Raw genomic sequence first — 18631 nt, forward strand, 5'->3', positions numbered from 1 at the left:
ACGACAAACTGCTATGTCCAACTTTCTCCTGCCCTGACCCACAATGACAAATGACATGTTGACCTTTCGCTGTAACATCCACCTGGAGGGAGACTTCAAACTTAATTACTTTGAAGTCTGTATAGTTTTTTTTTTTTTTTACATTCACTAGTCTATCATTTTTTTACCTCTGAGGTTTGTGTTTGCTGGTTAATGGTCAAAAATACCGCACTGATGAAAGTTTGTATTTAAAAAAAACTTTATTAATACTTTCTCCTTTGTTAAAATACAAAAGAACCTCATTCTAAGAGTTATTCTCATAGAGCATAGTGGCGTTTGTTTCAGAAAACAGAAACAAATTGCTACTTGTACATTGTGATAAAATAAATCAGAGTTCCCCTGCAGTGACTGAGTCAACAAGTTTTCCTTTTCTCAAACACATCTGTAGAGGTTTAGAATAGACATGGCATTGCTGCTACATTAAGGCCAACTCCCTACAGACACAAGGAAAAGCTCCTTATTAAAGTGACATGTATTTTTAAATATAGTTTTGAAATTAAATAAAACAAAATGAAAAGCTTTTTAAAAGCAGTATTGCACAGATAGATCTCTAGTACCCTTTCAAAATTATTCAAACAACTCACGAGTACACCCCAGAGAGGAATAACTGTGGAGGTTTACAAAGAGGACAGCTGCTGCACAACCAAGAACCCATTTGATATTAGCAATCAGGAAAACTTTATTCTAACTTTCAGTTGGCATAAACCTGACAAAATGTGCAAAACTAGTCTTTGATAATAAAGTGGAGTGTGAGCTACATACTGGTTTGGCTTTATGGTCACAGTTATATCAGTACAAAGACCCTTTGAGACCTCAGGGTCACAGCAGTGGGACCATATTTTCTGTGAGTGTCATTAGTATGCAGTTCACCACACAAGCAGAGCTGCCTCCCTTTGAATCCCCCCTCATTGGCATGGAAATGTGGAACAAGATAACACATAAGAAATTAAATATAAAAAGCATCCCACTAGACACAAAGTAAAATGCAGTTTTGACAAACTTTAAAATGGCAGCATTAAAAGTAATAAAGGATATGTATAATGTAAAATAGTATAGGAGTTGTGTGGCCGTTGGCCATCGAGTAAAAAGAAACATGTGATCAGGTCAACTGATGCAATAATTTAGCAGACAAAATGAAGCTAACGTAAGAAACTGCCGCAGGGGAAGTGTCTAAAACAAAGGTGAATCTGAAAATACTTTGAGGAGGATCAACACGAGCACTCAGATGGAGTAGATGGAGTGGTTCAGACACTATAATAGATAATATCCAAGGGTTTTTGCATTTGGTAGTCCAAAGTCTGAGATCCAGGCAGCAGTGTTCACATGTGATAATTTCACATGTGGAAGATCTTGTGCTCGTAGTCGGAGCAGCTGTCGGGAGAGGCCATGTCTCTGTGGATGGGTGCTGGGAGGTTGCTGCGGTGTTGGTGGTTGTCTGTTAGAGTGAGGCTGAGCAGACTGGTGCATGTAGGCAGGTACACATGCTGAACATGCTCCACATCAGACCGGCACACAGGACACAACTGTGGACACACAGAACGGCTATTAATCATATGTTGCATCAGACGAGAATGTAAGTACTGAGCAAAAAAGATCTCCTTTATGCTGGCTGATACAGCATTATCCATCTCTGCGGACATGAGTGAGGTCAGAGAGCAGACTGTTAAATAATATTTTTAAAAGTGATACAGAGGTTCTCAAAACTTATATTGTCACTACTTCATTAACTTATATTAGCCAAGTCACGTTTTCCATTCTGTAATGCAGCAGGGACCTACTGGCTGCTATAATCCCTTAATAAGACGCACCATCTGTTTAAAGCTGGACATCTTTTACCAGATTAACAGAGGCCAGTTAGGCCTCTGCTCACTGAATTAATATATATATATAATATATGTATGTTGGCTTACTATTAAGCAAATATTGTTAAACATTTTGACGTTTGGCTAAACTGTATATTTGCTTCTTGGCTGCTCACCTGAAGCTGGCTGGCACAGGTCTGACAGCACACCATATGTCCACAGGGGCAGAAGGCAGCATCAATCTCCTCCTCGCAGCAGAGCATGCAGAGCAGGGCCTCTCTGAGCTTCTGCAGCCTCTCCTGGAGCTCGCGGCTCTGCTGGCAGCTGCCACAGTCCAGCCCCTCCTCTAGCTGGTTGTCCCGGGTTGGGGATCGTGAGGGCGAGGAGCGCTCCCCACTGTTTCGGGACACCAGGTCCACCACACCAGAGTTGTACAGTGTCCGCCGGGCGTGGTCATACACCTCCTTGGAGGTGCGTCGAATGTCAAAAACATATTTCTTGCCCAAGTTGATGTTTTCATTGAGGAAGAGGGAGGCAAGATGTCCCTTAAAATCTCTGCTGTACTGCATCATTACAGCGTTGGTTACCGTGTCACACCTGAAAAACAAAAAACAAAATATTATTAAAACAAAGGTGTATTGACAACATGTACATGCCCTGAAGATGTTAGTTACAATATATTGAGCGCTGATCAGTAAAAATTCTGTAGATGGCAAGCTCAAAAGCCCAAGACAATAGGCCAGGCCTGTCTTTTGTATGTAGCACCATTGTCAATGACAGCAATTTCATAGCTCAGCCTTTTGAATTGTCCTGGCTAAAAAGTGTGTCACTGTACATTTTCAAAAGCAGGTTAGTTTTTCTTTTTTTCACAAGACAGTTGTTAACCTAGTTCAGAAAGGGTACAATGTAACAATTTACTCTGCATCACGTGCGTTTATACAGGTGGTCACTGGTCAATGATTAAAAATGGACTTGGTACACAACTTTACGAGTCTCTGTGGCTCTGGCCTCACCTGTAAAAGGCATGTGTCTCTGTGATGGCGCGGTACAGTCCACTTGCCGCTCTGTTACTGATCAGTTTGAACAGGAGCACTGTGCTGTCACTGGTATCCTTGGTAACCGTCAGGTACACACTTTTGCCCGACTGTGTGGCGATCTGGATGAGCGGGTAGCTTATTCTAGGAGGAGAGAAGTTTTCGTTTAGTTATGTATCACATCTAGATCATTTATTCAAAACGGGTACATACAGGCTGTACAAAAGCTTTGTCAGAATTTACAGTTCACTGGTTGGCTAATCTTTTATCATAATAACTTTTATCAAATACATTTCCTGGCCTTCATCCACCCTTTGTAGGAAAGAAGGACACAGTGTTTATTTTCAGATCCAGAAGTCTTTGCTTGTTTAACATTGAGGTATACGGTCTGGGCATCAACTTTACACTGTGATATGACCAATGCTTTTTCAATCTGTGTCATGAGCGGCAATAATGTCATCACTTTAAACGCACATTTATTACTGTGCATTCTGTACATCTTTTTTTAAATATATGCCTTATACACAGTACTAAACGTTTGCACAACCCAATACACTTTAATAGACCTCTGCTCCTACCTGTTTACTAAGGTGAAGTCCTCCTTGCAGATGGCAATGCCCTCTGGCCCGACCCCTATGGCCATCCTCTGCCCGTCGGTGTCTCTGGCCCAGTGCCACTCCACTCCATAGTGCTCAAGAGACGAGATGAGCTGCAGCGCCTGATACTCCACTGACGCCTGGCTCAGTCCTTCCAGGCCTTTGTGCCGGGCCACAATACTGGAGACACACAATAGTTTGATTCAGGGTTAAAAACTAGGTCTAGGGAAAGAAACACTAGTGTGCACGGGTGGATGATTTTTTTTCAAAGTGCACATTTTAAACCAAATATTTTGTTATAACACAATAGCATGTCCTTTAATACATTTGAATTGATTATCTTGCAACCCTAACAGCACGTGTTTTAAAAGATGCTTTAAAGTAAAGTCCAAACTTCTACAAAACATGTCTTTATATCTTTAGGTGCTGGACTGAACAGGCATTGTCTGCAAGGATAAAGTGTATTCATCAGAAGAGTGTGTTGGTGGTGTGCGATGTGCACGTCGCAAGAAGAAAACGAGTGTAGGAAATTTGTAAATCTTGGACCAGCTCCCAATAAAAGGTGGAGCGCAGACTGTGGCCCAGTGGCATTTCTATTCAAACACTGCACTGATTACATGATGATTGCATAATTGTCTAGATAAAAACCACACGACTCAAGCTTTCTTAATGTGGAACAAGACAAATACTCCCACTTATGGAAATCGATGTCGAGTTGGCCTTTTGCCTTAGAACAGCACACTTTACTTATCAGCTTCTCTTTTCAGAGTTGTCTAATGCCCCCTGAGAGAACACAGATAACAGGTCACCTGGTCACACTGATAATGTAATAGGACCATTACATAAAGTTTGCCTAAAGTACAGTGTCCGACTTTACAGTAGAACAGGCAAGACCTACAGCTGTCAAACAGGGTTCGGTTACGTCAGGCTCGGGGGCAAAATCCCTTGAGCATACAAGATCACGTTGACAAATACAGTGTGAAAAAGATTTAAATCTGTTAAATAACTGCAAAAACGCTGAAATATTGTCAGTTACTTTAAATGTTTAACACATTTTGCTAATTTACATCAACTCAAATTGATTTCATGCTGTAGAGGAGCATACCTATTGCTGGTGGCCTGGCTGGGCTCCTCCCCACACAGCTCTGAGTACCAGTACTGGGCAGTGTTCTGGTTGTAGTCCCCAAATTCTGCCTGAGCGAGCAGTGCACTCAGCTCCACGGCCTGATCCGAGCCCATCCGCAGGTGCCCGTGGTGGAGGTCCTCTTTCACGTGCATGAAGAAGACGTGTCTGAGGATAGAGGACACAGCGGGTCAGGATACAGAATTAAAATGCAGCGGTACAGACTAACAATTGAAGAGTTCACGGCAGGGGGTGGACCATTATTTTGTACCAGGGCAGGGGCCACATGAGAAACCTTAATAGAGGTCATAATAACACAAACTTAATTCTGCACAACTTCATCCTATTGTAAATTGCAGTGAATTATGTATTTTGAATAGCATATTTTGAATGGTGCTGGTATTAGCATAATAGAGAGACCAGAGCAGGCTGGTTTTAGAGTTTGTGAAAAAATTATGACATCTGTTGGTACAAACACTTCTGCTTTTTTCTATATTTTAAGTTTTACAAGTCAAACTCCGTGCAACTTCCCCAAACTGAACATGTGTCGGTTTTCAAGGAACATTGCAAGTTTCACTATGTTCCTGTATGTTCAAGCCAGTGTAACTCGACTGTTGGCATGTGGCACCGTCTCAGGCAGCTGGTACTGTATTTAGCACGCATACAAGAACATGGAGATTCCAGCACAAAAGCAAGCAGACAATTTTCTGAGGTGATCATTTAAGAAATGAGCCAGAGGGAGAGAATCAGAATCACTAAATATCTTTGCATCATCAATAACTTTCAACAATTTAGGGGCGTGATCAAAATAAAACCAGATTTAACACAAAACATAATTTTCTTTGTTCTTCCCAGGAGACTTCAGAAAAGCCAACAACATGCCCCTCTTTCCATGCCAAACACGGCTGAACTGGAGTAACCTCTGCAGATCCTCCTATGTGATGACCTCTGCCCCACTAACCTTAAGAAGCTTGAGGAGCCGCTGCAGCCACAAACCTGTTTAACAGCTTTACATCACAGTGATGTAGCCGTGTTTTTCCTCCTCCAACAACAACAGTCGGGCAGGATTTCAGATTGTGTTTTTGGTACAGCCCAAAAAGTTCCACACAGGATTTTTTACTGTGAATATTATGGCTTGCCGCACCTTGGCTGAAAGGCACTAAATAAACCTGTTATTTCCTCTTAACAAAGAACTCCCCGGAGGCAAAATTTCATCTGAATCATCGCAAAGCAAAGTGAAACCTGAAAGTAAGGAAGTGTTGTCAACATTGGACACTAATGCTCAGAAAAGATATCTGTGCTATTATGGTAACTGAGGCCCACTTTTGATGCATGGCAGTTTTGTAAAGCAAAGTGAAGCACTGTATACAAACTGCACTACACATACACCTGCCATATCTTTCCCTTTTGTTTATATTCTTCCACCTGTCGGCGAGTTTCCATAATAGTGCAGAGCTGCTTTGTTTCTTCGAGTGACACCCTATGGGAGCAGAGAGGATGCCACACATGACGTGATGGTCCTGGTGGTTTTGAGCGTCAGACTCTGTTGGGAACAGGGTACAGTATGCTTCATTACACAGCAAGTGCGTGTTGCAACTGTCCAACAACAAGACACTCCTCTCCCAATCGCACATCCACAGCTTCCCAAAAATGATCAACAGAAGCAGATATGTGCAGCTGTGAGGCACACGATCTCCACCCCTGACAAAAGCTTTAGGCCATAACAACTGGGCTACATAGCAGACTGGCCTCAGGCATAACAAACAGTGCTTTGATATGGCCCCGTTCTCTCCGATGAGCCAGCACGCACAAACAGCGCGCTCCATTGTGTCGGGCCCAGCAGGCGTCATGTGATGCGGCCGCACTGGTTAGCTACCTGCCTGACGCAAACAATGGGCCTGACTCAAACGCCAGGTTACTACAGGTTAACGGAGGAGGGTTACTGTCGGGCAGGCGCGGGAGGTTACTCTCGTTTACCACCATTTCATCAAGCATCACCAAAAATGTTAGGATGATAATGCTCAGCTGTGGTCAACCAAGATTAATGGTTAATTAATCCAAATAATAAATGTTAAAGATATTCTAAGCATTTATTAATTTGAGAGTTATGCATGTTTGTTTATGCAACCCCAGTGTTCCATTGTAGTGCAATATAAACTACTTTTACCACAAGGCACATCCTCTGCCATGAAGTGATGTGGATAGTTAAGGTTTAATGAAAAATGTTCCCGTTGTGTTTTGGAAATTATAAGTGAATCTTGGTCAAGTTCTTTAGTTAGTTTAATGTTTCACTTTTCTCCGACCACTAACTATTTTAAATAAATTGCTATTTGCATCTGCTTTGTAGGCAAGTAAGTATCATGTTTGTGTACATGATGCAAATAGGACATTACAATTAAGTAGCTAAATAAATCGTGTAGACTGCATCGTAATCAAAAAAACATTATCTCATTTTGTAAACTCTGGTATCAAAATTAGAAGACACAGGAGACCCAAGACTCGCACAAATATGAAAATGGTCTGCACTGATTGACAGCAAGGAACACAATGTGATATGAAAAAACAATATGAAGTAAAAAAAAAAAAAATCCCATATTATTTTATTAATGCTGGAAAGTATTTAAGTACTGATGCACAACATCTTCAATCTAGTAGTGTGTATCGTTTGCCAGACAGGGCGTAATTCCAGCCTCTGTTTGGGAAAGAAAACACCAATTAGTTGTTGCAGTAGAACAGGTTGGCGCTGACAGAGGTTACAACAGTTCATGGTTCGGAGATGCAGCAGTGGATGTGCAGTGACTAATGCAGCTGCCTCTCACAAAAGCAACTGTTAAAACCGGACCCGATGAGAAAGCTTAACTGGACAGCTGCTCCCTCCACTCCTGATGATGCAAAAACCAAAAGGACAAAGTAAAACAAAGTCATCGCTAGAAATGCTATGACTAAAATGTGCATATAATGACAATGAAAAGGGACTAAAAACTGGTGAACTTCTGGTGACACAGTGGACTAAATCTAGACTAAAATTAAAAAGAATTGTTTGACTTAGAAACCTGGTTTTAATGTAAACAAATGGATGCTGAGCTAATGGTAGGTCCAACACCTCCATGTTTGCATACAAGAAATGATTAACTGAAGAAACCGCCTGGATGTGAGGTCGGTGAAACATCTTCCATTCTAAAACAATACAGAAATCCTCAATTGACACATTTTAAGTCCCGTGTTTAATTACAAATTATATCCGGACACATTTCCATATGCAAGAGCACTTCAAGGACGTCTGCCTTTGTTTTTGTAACTCACATGCAACAATCTAAGTATCAACCACCAAAGAGCCTCAGTCTATGTTACGCCATTCACAACTTGCCCCGCTCCGTCCTTCATGGAGACACAGACCAATAAAGATTTAAGAGGTAGTCATAATACACGCTTGTCGATGCCAGTTATTCAGAGGTACAACAAAGAGGAGAAAGAGAGGTATAGAGGTCAGCAGCAGAGGTCCGGGAATGCCAGTCCGCTTGAAGTAATTCAATTAAAGCAAGCCCTTACTCTGAGAAGGTGTCTAAAAATAGGACATTGGTTGCAGAGTGGAGTGATTCAAGATTACATAGACAAATATTCTCAAACCCTATAAACAGGAATTTTGTGGTTTGACATAAAAAAACAAAAACTTTTTTGCTTTACCGAATGAAAAGTAGAGATTTTAAATTGTGTAGTCTCCCTGGCAACAAGAAACTCATCATCAAGTTACCTAAACTCCTCCACCCACCAATAAAAGCCTATTGTGATCGTTTGTAGCTGTAACATATATAATCTTTAACAGGTACAGTTGTCAAATAGGCCAAAGCTAAAAAGGAACAAAAAGTCCCTTGCAAACTGAAACTCGATGCCGAGGCCTAGAGACTGTTGCTTGCTCCGGCCAATCAGCGGAGGAGTTTGGCTTGCGCTGTGAACAATGCGGTTTGTAAGCTAGTCAAATAACTCTTGCCAGAAGCAGAGGTGGTGGGAGGTTACTCTCAGTCAATGCACTATAGTAACCTCCACGGCATTGTCCTTACATTGATATGCATGACAGAATAATCAAGACAATAACATGCACCCTTTATAGTCCATGTAACTTGGTGCAAAGTTGCAATAAAGCACTAAAAATAGGTGGTTTCCTGTCGCTCAGTTGTGTGCGCCAAGGATTCTTGCTTTATGAAACAAAGAAGCAATTGTGAGTAAAGCACATGGAGCCATGGTCTGGTGTTCTGCATGTGCACAGTGTGGTAAAACTGTAATTAAAACCAAAGCAATTATTTGATAAAAGGAACCAAAATGGGCTCAGTGGAACTAAAGGAATAACTCGTTCTATGATGACGGTGTTCATTTAGGTTTGTTTTAGAGCATTTGTTCGATCTCAGTTCAATTCTGATTTGATCTGAAAATAGACCTGGTAGTACTTGAAGGATCAAATACTTTATGTGATGGTACTTTGTGTGAAATTTTAGAGAACCACTGATTTAGAGACACACAATGTAGAGTTTTGCAAAGAATTTGGATATGTCAGTTCCGTTGTTTGTGAACCAAGCCCGTCAATCTCTACTGCACACATCTCCATTAGTAAACAATAAAATCCTGTTTGGTGATGGACAGGTCACTATTGTGCAGCAAGGCTCTCGCTGGCTCCCAAACACATCGGCTACAACAAGTAGATTTGTCTCGAGTCCTTGAAACCAGCAGGAGTCTGGATTGGCTGTAATTACATAAGACGGAGGCAACAGACTGACTGTCAGTGCAGTAATTAAGCTCTGATGAGAATTGATGCTAGGTGACTGTTTAGAGCCAATCTGTTCCTCCTTGGCTTCTGTCAACTCACCTACTGCGCTGAATAAAACTCCTGATATCATCTTATCACGTCGCATTTGATGAGATAATGGGGCCATTCACCGAGGCCAGAAACATTTAACAAAAGGATTAAGAGTTCTTTTCTTGGGGAATTGAGGCATTTGGAATTTTAAATTAAAGACTAAAGGATGAGTTATTATGCCTAAAAGGGTTAATGAATGGGAACCCTGATAAAGCTGGGCTGATTGCTGTGTCCTGGGAGGTACACAGCAGCTCTGTCCTGTTTCGAATGCTAAACAGGAACTAATGAAGGGAAACATTCACATATTAAACTCAGAGTAAATGGGCCTAATGGTGCGGATAACGGGCTGTTGTTGGGACCGCTGGGTTGACACTTTCCCTGTGTTTTTCTACAAAAATGGGAAAGAACAAATCAGTACACGACAGGCGTGCTAACGAATGCCAATTGGATGTTTTAATTAGCATGGGAGACTTGGCTGACAAAACAAGTAAAAGTCGGTGTTGTGCAGTAAAAGATTGAGCAAACACAAAGTCCTGAAAAATCTTCTGCATGCATGTGTGAACAAATGGTGATCTGGCGCCGTTTTACGTGGTTCTTATATAAGCCGCTCTGGGTCCAGCGGCGGTTATGTAATTCATGTATAGTACAGAGGCCCACCCTACGTTCAGCACGCTCCATATTCTGCTGCAAGATCTGTTCCAACTTGCATTTGCCAAGTCAAACATATGGGTTAGATACGAGGAGGACGTGACGCTTGTGAATGCAATGTCCCTGGAACTATAGCAGTAGGATCTTGTGAGGCTAAATGGATGATGATTAGATGATGACTAGAGATGAGCAGCAACAGGGCTTTGAGGTGTAAAGACGCATGGAAAACCTTTTATGGCTTTGATTTGCGAAAGAAATGCTGCTCAGTCCATATTCATGTCAGTGCAACAACATACAATCAATACATTTTGCTAAACATTTAATGATAAAAGATAGTGAGAAAAGACTTGAGTGTTTTCTCAAAGCGTGAGTGCTAGAGGGAGCATGCACAACCAGAACCAGCCCTTTTCATCTAGTGGTCCCTAAACTAGGTCAAAGGTAACAGTTTGTGCAGTGACTGAAAGGAAACCCTCCTCCTGCTTGGTCATCACACAACTTGTAAATCATTTCTCAAAGAACTGAGGAAATAAGTGAACTATTGAAAAGGAAAAAAAAGTCTGCGAATAATTATAAATTCTGGTCATATCTCGAGACATATTTATGCTCACCTACAATTCACAGAGGGGTCAGATTCGTAGCACTTGGTCAGCATGATGCCGTGAGCATTTATTAAAAGCCACCTTGTCATATTGCATCTTTATCTCACCTTTTATTAACCCCCTGTGACCCCCCCCACCCTGCACAGGCCTGCCGCCAGCCATCTGTTGATAACTCCTGCTAATCTTGGGGAGGTCAGACACACTACTCTCCTCCCCTATCACACCCCCACTGCCTTTCACTTTTCTATAGCACTAGTTACAAAATATGGGCTTGCCAGTGTCGTGTTGGGTAGTAGGAGGAGGAAGTGCAAGTCAAACAGTTCATTAAAAGTATGGGTTGACTTGACAAACTGCCTATTCAACAACGAATAATAATGCAATGTGTGAAATAGAAGGGCAGCGGTGCCAGAGCATTTTTGGCCAATGAATTTAGCTTTAATGGACAGCCCTAGTGGCTTACGTAAGGAGAGTAAAAGAAAATGGATGCCAGGAACACTAAAATACTGACCGTTTCTCAATGTATGCATTATAATAAAAAGTGAAAGTAATATTAAAAATATATAGCTTGTTTTGGCATCCATTTCTTGGGGAAATGTAAACACTTTGCACACTCAATCTGACGGGGACACAAGTTTAAAGCATTTAAGACTTTTGACTATCTTTTGCGCATGAAAAACAATATGGAAAACAATTAAGTGGGAGTTGAAATGCAAAACCAGACCGGCTGCGTCTTTTGTTTTCCCGGGCGAAAATGTCACACACAATTGAAACAAAAAGCACAACAGAAGTTTTTTTTGGGGGGGGAGGCTGAATAGTGGCTGTGGCAGAGGTCCTGGCTGTCACTGTGAAGTCCCTGGGGGCAGGCGCAAAGCAGCTCGCTGAATCCTCGCAGCCAGATCACATTTCCTGCTTTGGTGCTTCTCTCTAGAACGACCGATAGTAACCCCGGAAGAAGCCACCAAAAAGGTTACTAGAGGGCATTCGCTCAACCAGGAGGGACCAGATTAGGCCCTGGCAAACTACGGCTTTGTTGTTCTCCAGCACGTGCTCTCTGCCGCGTTCCACATCCCACAAAAATGCCTCTTTTTTTTTGCCGGCAGTGGGGAAGCTTTGAACTGCTCTACAATGGGAGATCTACAGACTTTGATTGGGTCCTACAGCATGAGACAAACCTACCTCGTCTGCTCCTGGAGAATGAGATGCGGCTCCACGAAGAACTTGACTCGGAGCCGGAGTCGACATGGCGTCACGTTGTCCATTTGCTGGCAGATACGGTTCCTTAGATTCAGCCACAGATTCTCGCCCTTGCTGCCCGTGAACTGCAGCCCGAAGTAGTCCGCTTCAATTATGCCCAACTTTCTGCAAACCTGGCATTAAAAAAAAAAAGGAGAAAAAGATTACATAACAACAATGAAGTGGGAAAATTAAGGGCTCTCCAGTGTCTATCACTGGGTTTCAGACACATCTTTTCTTATATAGACATTTTGAGGACTTTTCACCATTCAAATGCCAGAAACAATTGTTATGGATTAGGGAAACTGCTCTGATTTTTTCACTGGAAAGGGACTCATGAGTAGATGCATCCAATAATTTGAACACGGTTCATAGTGAACTCACTCAAGGGGGATATTCTTCTAATCTAGATGGATTTCACCTTCACATTTTTCGTTCCAGTAGCCCAACATAACCATGTCAATGACCTAATGGATGTTTGAACAAGCTCATACACTCGTAGTTGGAGGTGAATCCTTCTTGAAAGCACTTTGCACTCATGGATTCCCTCAAGTGCGGTTCACATGCTGATAGAGCCCCGTCAATAATCTCCCTTTGGAAGCGGACTCTGAGCTTCACACTAAAGGGGGGGTAAAGGGGTTCAGCTCTCCCACGCCCCCTCGGCAGCAGCAGCAGCCTGGCTCTGGGCTTATTACGTAAGGACTGCTGCTGAACATCTGCGGGAACCTCCAGCGGCATAATAGGGATAAAAAAAGAAAAGGGAAAAAAAACTTCATTCATACCCAAGGCAAGTATGAAAACGAGCCACGCATACTAAGTGGATTTACAGTTGGATAAAAACAACTCTTGGCAACTGATCACAAAATAGGGGAAGTTACAGTACTGCCTGGCGCGTGTGCACGTTTTCCCCCCACACTCGTCAGGAGCAGGAAGAAAGAATGAACTGGGGTAACCCACCATGAGAGCCTTAGATGAAGCCGCGCAGGTAGGGAGGAAGAGAGGGGCACCAGCGGATAAAAACTTTGTCAGATTATGAAGAAGCACCTTTAGTGACTCTTGGATAGAAGCGCCGTAAATATTCAGCGCGCCATTGGAAGTTTGGACATTTTTTCCCCGCACGTGTGAATAGACGACAGCTAATTAAAAGGCAACAATTTTGTTACACGAGCAGAAATGTAGCCTAAAAGTTGCAGTGGAAGCCGTCAAAGTGAAAGTAATTTGCAAGCTGGACATTTATGGACACATTACAGGATATACAAACTTAAGAAGAAGAAAAAAAGAAGAGCAATCAAAAGTGTTATAGAGGGAAATTTGGGATCACGCAATATCACAACACCATTATACGAGGCGTCGTTAAGGCAGCGATACATTATCAGGTGTAAAGCGTGGGATCATTTACCTTATTGAGACAGTCTTCCCCGTTCGCCTTCGCGTCAACTTCCACTTCCATCACCACCGAATCTGGGCGAGTAACGTGGCAGAGCATTTTGGCCTGGCTATGTCTTTGGTGTGCCACTCTTCAAAACGAACAAACCTGTCCTCTGTCCTTCACAAAGAGCCCCCTACATGAATCCCCCCCGTCACTTTCTCGGTCCTTTCTCTCACTCCGTGTGGCAAGCTTGTAAGTCTGGAGCCACCAGCTGTAGGCTATATCAATGAAACCCACACAGTCGGTTCCGCCTACTCGAAACGGACCAATGAGACACGTGTTCGCGCAAGCCGGGGGAGACGCTGAACCAATCACAAGTCGTAGATTTTTCCTGACAGCGGTTCACCTACCTTGCCCAATGTGTGAGGGTACTGAAGCGCCCCCCTCTGGCGGTACAATGTAGCAGGCAGAAGCTGTTGTGAACTAAGCTGCACCCGGTTAAAAAATACGATCCCCCCCCCCCCGGTTTCAACACATCTCCGGTGAGTTAGTGGTCTGTGTGTCGAGTTCCCTGGCTCGCTTTTGTTAATAATGCATATGAAAGCTCACCGAAATAGATAACAGGAAGAAAGCCCTTTCACTTTGCTGTGCACTTTCTAACTTTGATTCATTTTTCATGACAGTTTCGGTGTATCTCCTTGAGCATGCTTCATCTTTAGCTATTTTTATGGTAGTGAATATTCTACATACATATTGGAAGGTCGAAAATCTATCAATCTATCAATCTATCAATCTATCTATCTATCTATCTATCTATCTATCTATCTATCTATCTATCTATCTATCTATCTATCTATCTATCTATCTATCTATCTATCTTTTCAAACTTGAGGAGTATGTTCTATTCTTCTCTTCGACTAGGCAGCAATAACTTTATATATTAATATGTCATTCAGGATTGTTATGGGGCACAGGAGGAAGGCAGTGATCTGGACCCTCATGGGCACTGCAGAAAACATCACCCACACAAAGGAGAGCGGCCGCGCTGCTCAGCCAAGGATCCTTCTGACATTTTACTGTTGTGGCTGCGTCCCTCGCCAAGGTTTGTACTCATCCACACCGCATCATTCAATAAGTTACAGCCTGGCCTACAACAGTGCGCATTTATCAGACACAGAACAGAAAAAAACAACGGCAATTTTACTTTTTAAATGAATAAGGGTGTTTTCTATGCTATAAAATATTGAGGATGATGATGTAATGGTTTTATAGTACTAAATAGTGGTAAACATGGTGGGGTGTTTAAAATAGGATGGGTATGGGTCTGCAGACAGACAGATACACACACATATTGTTGCTATGTTTTTGCGCAGTTGCTATTGATAGTCTTTTGTTTTGTTTTCAGTGCTCATTCTAATTAAATAGTCTTTGTATCCAGTGCACTATCTCTCCATATGTGTGATCGTTGTGCAGCCTGCAGAGTGAAGTAGCCACTGTCCTTTTGGCCTGTGGTGATGTAAGAAAGAACAAACCAAACGGCCCATTCCACTGTGCAGCTGCGATACCCATAAATGGCATCCCGGCGGGAGTGTGCTGAGTGACCCGACATCGCTGGTCTACGTGAGAGAGGGAGGCTCTGAACACGTGGCAAACTGGATCAGTGCTGCACACATTGCAATGTACAGGTACAGTGGATAAACACACTGACTGAGCACATACAGTACGTCTATACACTGCGTTCCAAATTATTATGCAAATTGTATTTTTGTGTCAAAAAGGTTAAAAAAAACTAAAAAAATAATGAAACTCATGGATGGTATCGTGTCTCGGGGCTCTATGAATCACTGACATTAATCTCAGAGACCTGGGATGATTAGTTGTCAGGTTAAGCCCAGTTAATGGAAAAACTACTGAAAAAGGGGGTTCCACTTTATTATGCAGATAATCATTTTCAAGCAATATGGGAAAGAAAAAGGATCTCTCTGCTGATGAAAAACGTGTAATAGTTGAATGCCTTGGTCTAGGTATGAAAACTTTCAATATTTCATGAAAGATTAAGCGTAATCATCATACTGATAAGAGATCTGTGGATGATTCAGAGCACACTCCGGTTTGTGCAGATAATGGCACAATATGGACGGTTTCTGCCAGACAAACACATCAGATTAAGAGAACAGATGCTACAAAGCAGCATACAAGTATTTGAAGCTGCTGGTGTCTCAAGGTTTAGGACCCTCCAGAGGCTGCAGTTGTGCATAAACCTTTTATCCGGGCCTCCTCTAAACTGTTAATTGAATACTGATAAGCAGAAACCCTGGATGTTCAAATCAACGGAGTAGTGGATAGTTGGTGAATGGCCACAATGTCTCAACAAGGCTGTGACGTCAGTAAAGAGGTGGTGGTCATGTTTTGGGCCAGAATCATGGTGAGAGAGCTGGTCGGCCCCTTTAGGCCCTTTTAGGCTCCCTGAAGATGTGAAAATGACCTTTGAAAAATATGTGGAGTTTCTGACTGACCACTGTCTTCTATGCTACAAAATGAAGAGCCGTGCTTTCCCTTACAAAATCCTCTTCATGCATGACAACGCACCATGTCCTGCTGTAAAGAAAACCTCTGCATCACTGGCTGCTATGGGCATAAAAGGAGAGAAACTCATGATGTGGACCCCCTCCTTCCCTGACCTCAAAACTGATGAGAACCTTTGGAGCCTCAACAAAAAAAACTTCTGTGAGGGTGGGAGGCAGTTTTCATTCAAACGGCAGCTCTGGGAGGTTATTCTAACATCCTGCAAAGAAATCCAAGCAGAAACTCTCCAAAAACTCACAAGTTTAATGGATTTAAGAATTTTGAAGCTGCTCTCACACAAGAGCTCCTATGGTAAAATATAACTTGACCTGTTAATATTTTTTTGATTGAAATAGCTTCTGATTTCAGTAAATATGACCTCCTAATGCTACAAATTCAACAAATGACCATTTTCAGTTAATTACAAGCTTTAAAATGTATTGAAACGATGAGTTGCATAATAATTTGGACCAGTAGATTTTTTTGGGGAAAAAAATACTGTTATCACTGGAAGATTTTTTCAACCACATTTAAATGATCCTCTACCAGTGAAAGACTAGAAAATTATGCTTTAGAAATCTTAGAAAAATGTCATTTGCATAATAATTTGGAACGCAGTGTATGTGTGAAGTGAGAACAGTTTAAATTCATGTTTTCTGTAGTCTATTCTTTGACAAATAGCAACTGGTGTCTATTTATACAGCGTTTTTTCACCTACATAAGGCATTCAAAGCCCTACTTTAAGGAACCACTCACCCATTCACTCTCTCATTCATATGCCAATGTACGCAGACACTGGAGGCAAGGTGGGTGAAGTGTTGTGCCCAAGGACACAACAACAGAGTGCACCTGCAGGAGACGGGATTCTCCTGCAGGTGCACGCTCTGATTGGTTAGAAGCAAATGTATAATCAGTTATGTAATATGCATAGTACATAAAAAAAATGAAAATAACTGCAATAACATTATTGCCCCTGTTGTGCACATATTGGTCGAATTTGGGTGAAGGGCATCTCTGCCTATCTGAGCTCTTGCACAAACATAGAGACTGGCAGGCTAGAGTCTGTGGCACGCTATGACATCATACGTTGTGACATCACTTCCCTTTGAGGCAAGTTGCCGCTGACTGGACTGGAGCGTGAGCCCATCGCCATGCAGTGTTTGTTTATGTGTGCATGGCATCACAGCGTCATCACTGCCTGTGCTGTAGCCCTGTGCCACTCAGAGCACACACTATGGACTGGCCGCACACACGGAGCACAGTATTCAGTGGATTTTAGTTATGTTTGTATCACTGCTGTGATTTTTTACGTTTGTGCGAAGTATGAACAAAGGCCAAAGGGTGAGCAGCTCCAGTGACTCAGAAGAGAAGCAGCCATTACAGCCAGAAGATGAGGATTCTACACAGCATGGATCCAGTTCATCTACTGAGGATACATCGTCTGACTCTGACGTGATGACCAGACGGATGAAGAGGAGTCAGGCCTTTAACTGCTCCTTCAGCTTAGAAGAGGATCAGCAACCATCGTCTGAGATTGTTCAGACTCAGCCACCAACAAGGTCCATTGGAGTTCCAGGGCTGGTGCAGTCAGAGCCAGCATCACAGTGCACACATGCACCGGGACTGTCAGAGCCAGCAGCACAGTGCACCCATGCACCGGGACAGTCCGAGCCAGCAGCACAGTCCACACATGCACCGGGTCTGTCAGAGCCAGCAGCACAGTCCACCCATGCACCGGGACAGTCCGAGCCAGCAGCACAGTCCACACATGCACCGGGACAGTCCGAGCCAGCAGCACAGTCCACCCATGCACCGGGACAGTCCGAGCCAGCAGCACAGTCCACACATGCACCTGGACAGTCCGAGCCAGCAGCACAGTCCACACATGCACCGGGTCTGTCAGAGCCAGCAGCACAGTCCACCCATGCAGCGCGACAGGCAGAGTCAGCAGCACAGTTCACACATGAACTGGGACAGGAAGTGCAGTCTTCACGATCAGGTTTGTTCAAGCCTCAGGACCTATGGCTCACAGTCGCACGATGTCTGTCTGTCAGGTGGCCTCCATGTTTGTCACTCAACAGACTGGACAGAAGTAACAAGAAACAAGCCTACCAAAAGGATTGCAACCAATCACAGAAGTCATTCTCAAGCGACAGCTTGGATTCAGCCAATCAGAGCTTTTCTGCTACATCCACATCATCAGAGGATATCAATGTGACATTGGTAAAAAAGGAGGAAGAGGGAGCAAAGATCAGAGAGGTTAAGAGATGTCCTACTTCACGCTGGGGGGTGTCCCGCTCCTCCCCGAGGTTACCTCGAGACAGGAAGGCTTCAGACCTACTGTTAGCCTCTATGATCCTGGAGAGAGAGATGTTTCTGACTGTGGAGCTGATAGACAGAGGCGAGGAGGAGCGGGATTTACGTTATCAGGCCGAGTGGAAACTGTCAGAGAGGAGCAGGCAGCTGGCGGCGGGAGTGTGGCTGTCTCGGACACTGATTGACTGATGCGCCTTTGATGGAGAGATGACTATCTGCAATTTATACATGTCACTGCAGCAGCACATAGTTAACATGATGGTCCCATCACAGAGGCTCGTCTGTTGATTAGACATGGCCTAGATTTGAGTGAATAATCAGTATGATTGGGTAGCATGGCAGCCGTGTAAACCGCTGTGTGCTGATGTAGAAACAGATGCAGTAAGTGGAGCTCAGCTAACTAATTAGACATGCTATTTTCAGGACTGTTCCAGCACTGTTTGTGATGATGTTTGTTT

The 18631-nt window shown here is 43.1% G+C and overlaps 1 protein-coding gene across 1 annotated transcript; it reads right to left on the reverse strand.

Moving 5' to 3' along the window:
• Window positions 1-226: 226 nt before the first annotated feature.
• On the reverse strand, window positions 227-13557 carry mylipa (myosin regulatory light chain interacting protein a). The gene is made up of 7 exons (XM_079570523.1): window positions 13323-13557; window positions 11867-12057; window positions 4577-4762; window positions 3454-3651; window positions 2855-3019; window positions 2018-2438; window positions 227-1562 (listed from the first exon to the last, which is right to left on the reverse strand). The coding sequence occupies exons 1-7, from the start codon at window positions 13407-13409 to the stop codon at window positions 1374-1376; spliced, it is 1437 nt and encodes a 478-aa protein (XP_079426649.1). The 5' UTR covers window positions 13410-13557; the 3' UTR covers window positions 227-1373.
• Window positions 13558-18631: the final 5074 nt, after the last annotated feature.

This window comes from Gobius niger, assembly GCF_951799975.1.
Source record: "Gobius niger genome assembly, chromosome: 14".
NCBI classification, from domain to species: Eukaryota; Metazoa; Chordata; class Actinopteri; order Gobiiformes; family Gobiidae; genus Gobius; species Gobius niger.

Coding starts and splice junctions, on each gene's coding strand:
- mylipa (XM_079570523.1), bottom strand. CDS start 13,409: ATGCTCTGCCACGTTACTCGCCCAGATTCGGTGGTGATGGAAGTGGAA. Junction 3,652..4,576: donor AGCCAGGCCACCAGCAATAG/GTATGCTCCTCT, acceptor GTGTGTCTCCAG/TATTGTGGCCCGGCACAAAG. Junction 1,563..2,017: donor CCTGTGCCAGCCAGCTTCAG/GTGAGCAGCCAA, acceptor GTGTGTCCACAG/TTGTGTCCTGTGTGCCGGTC.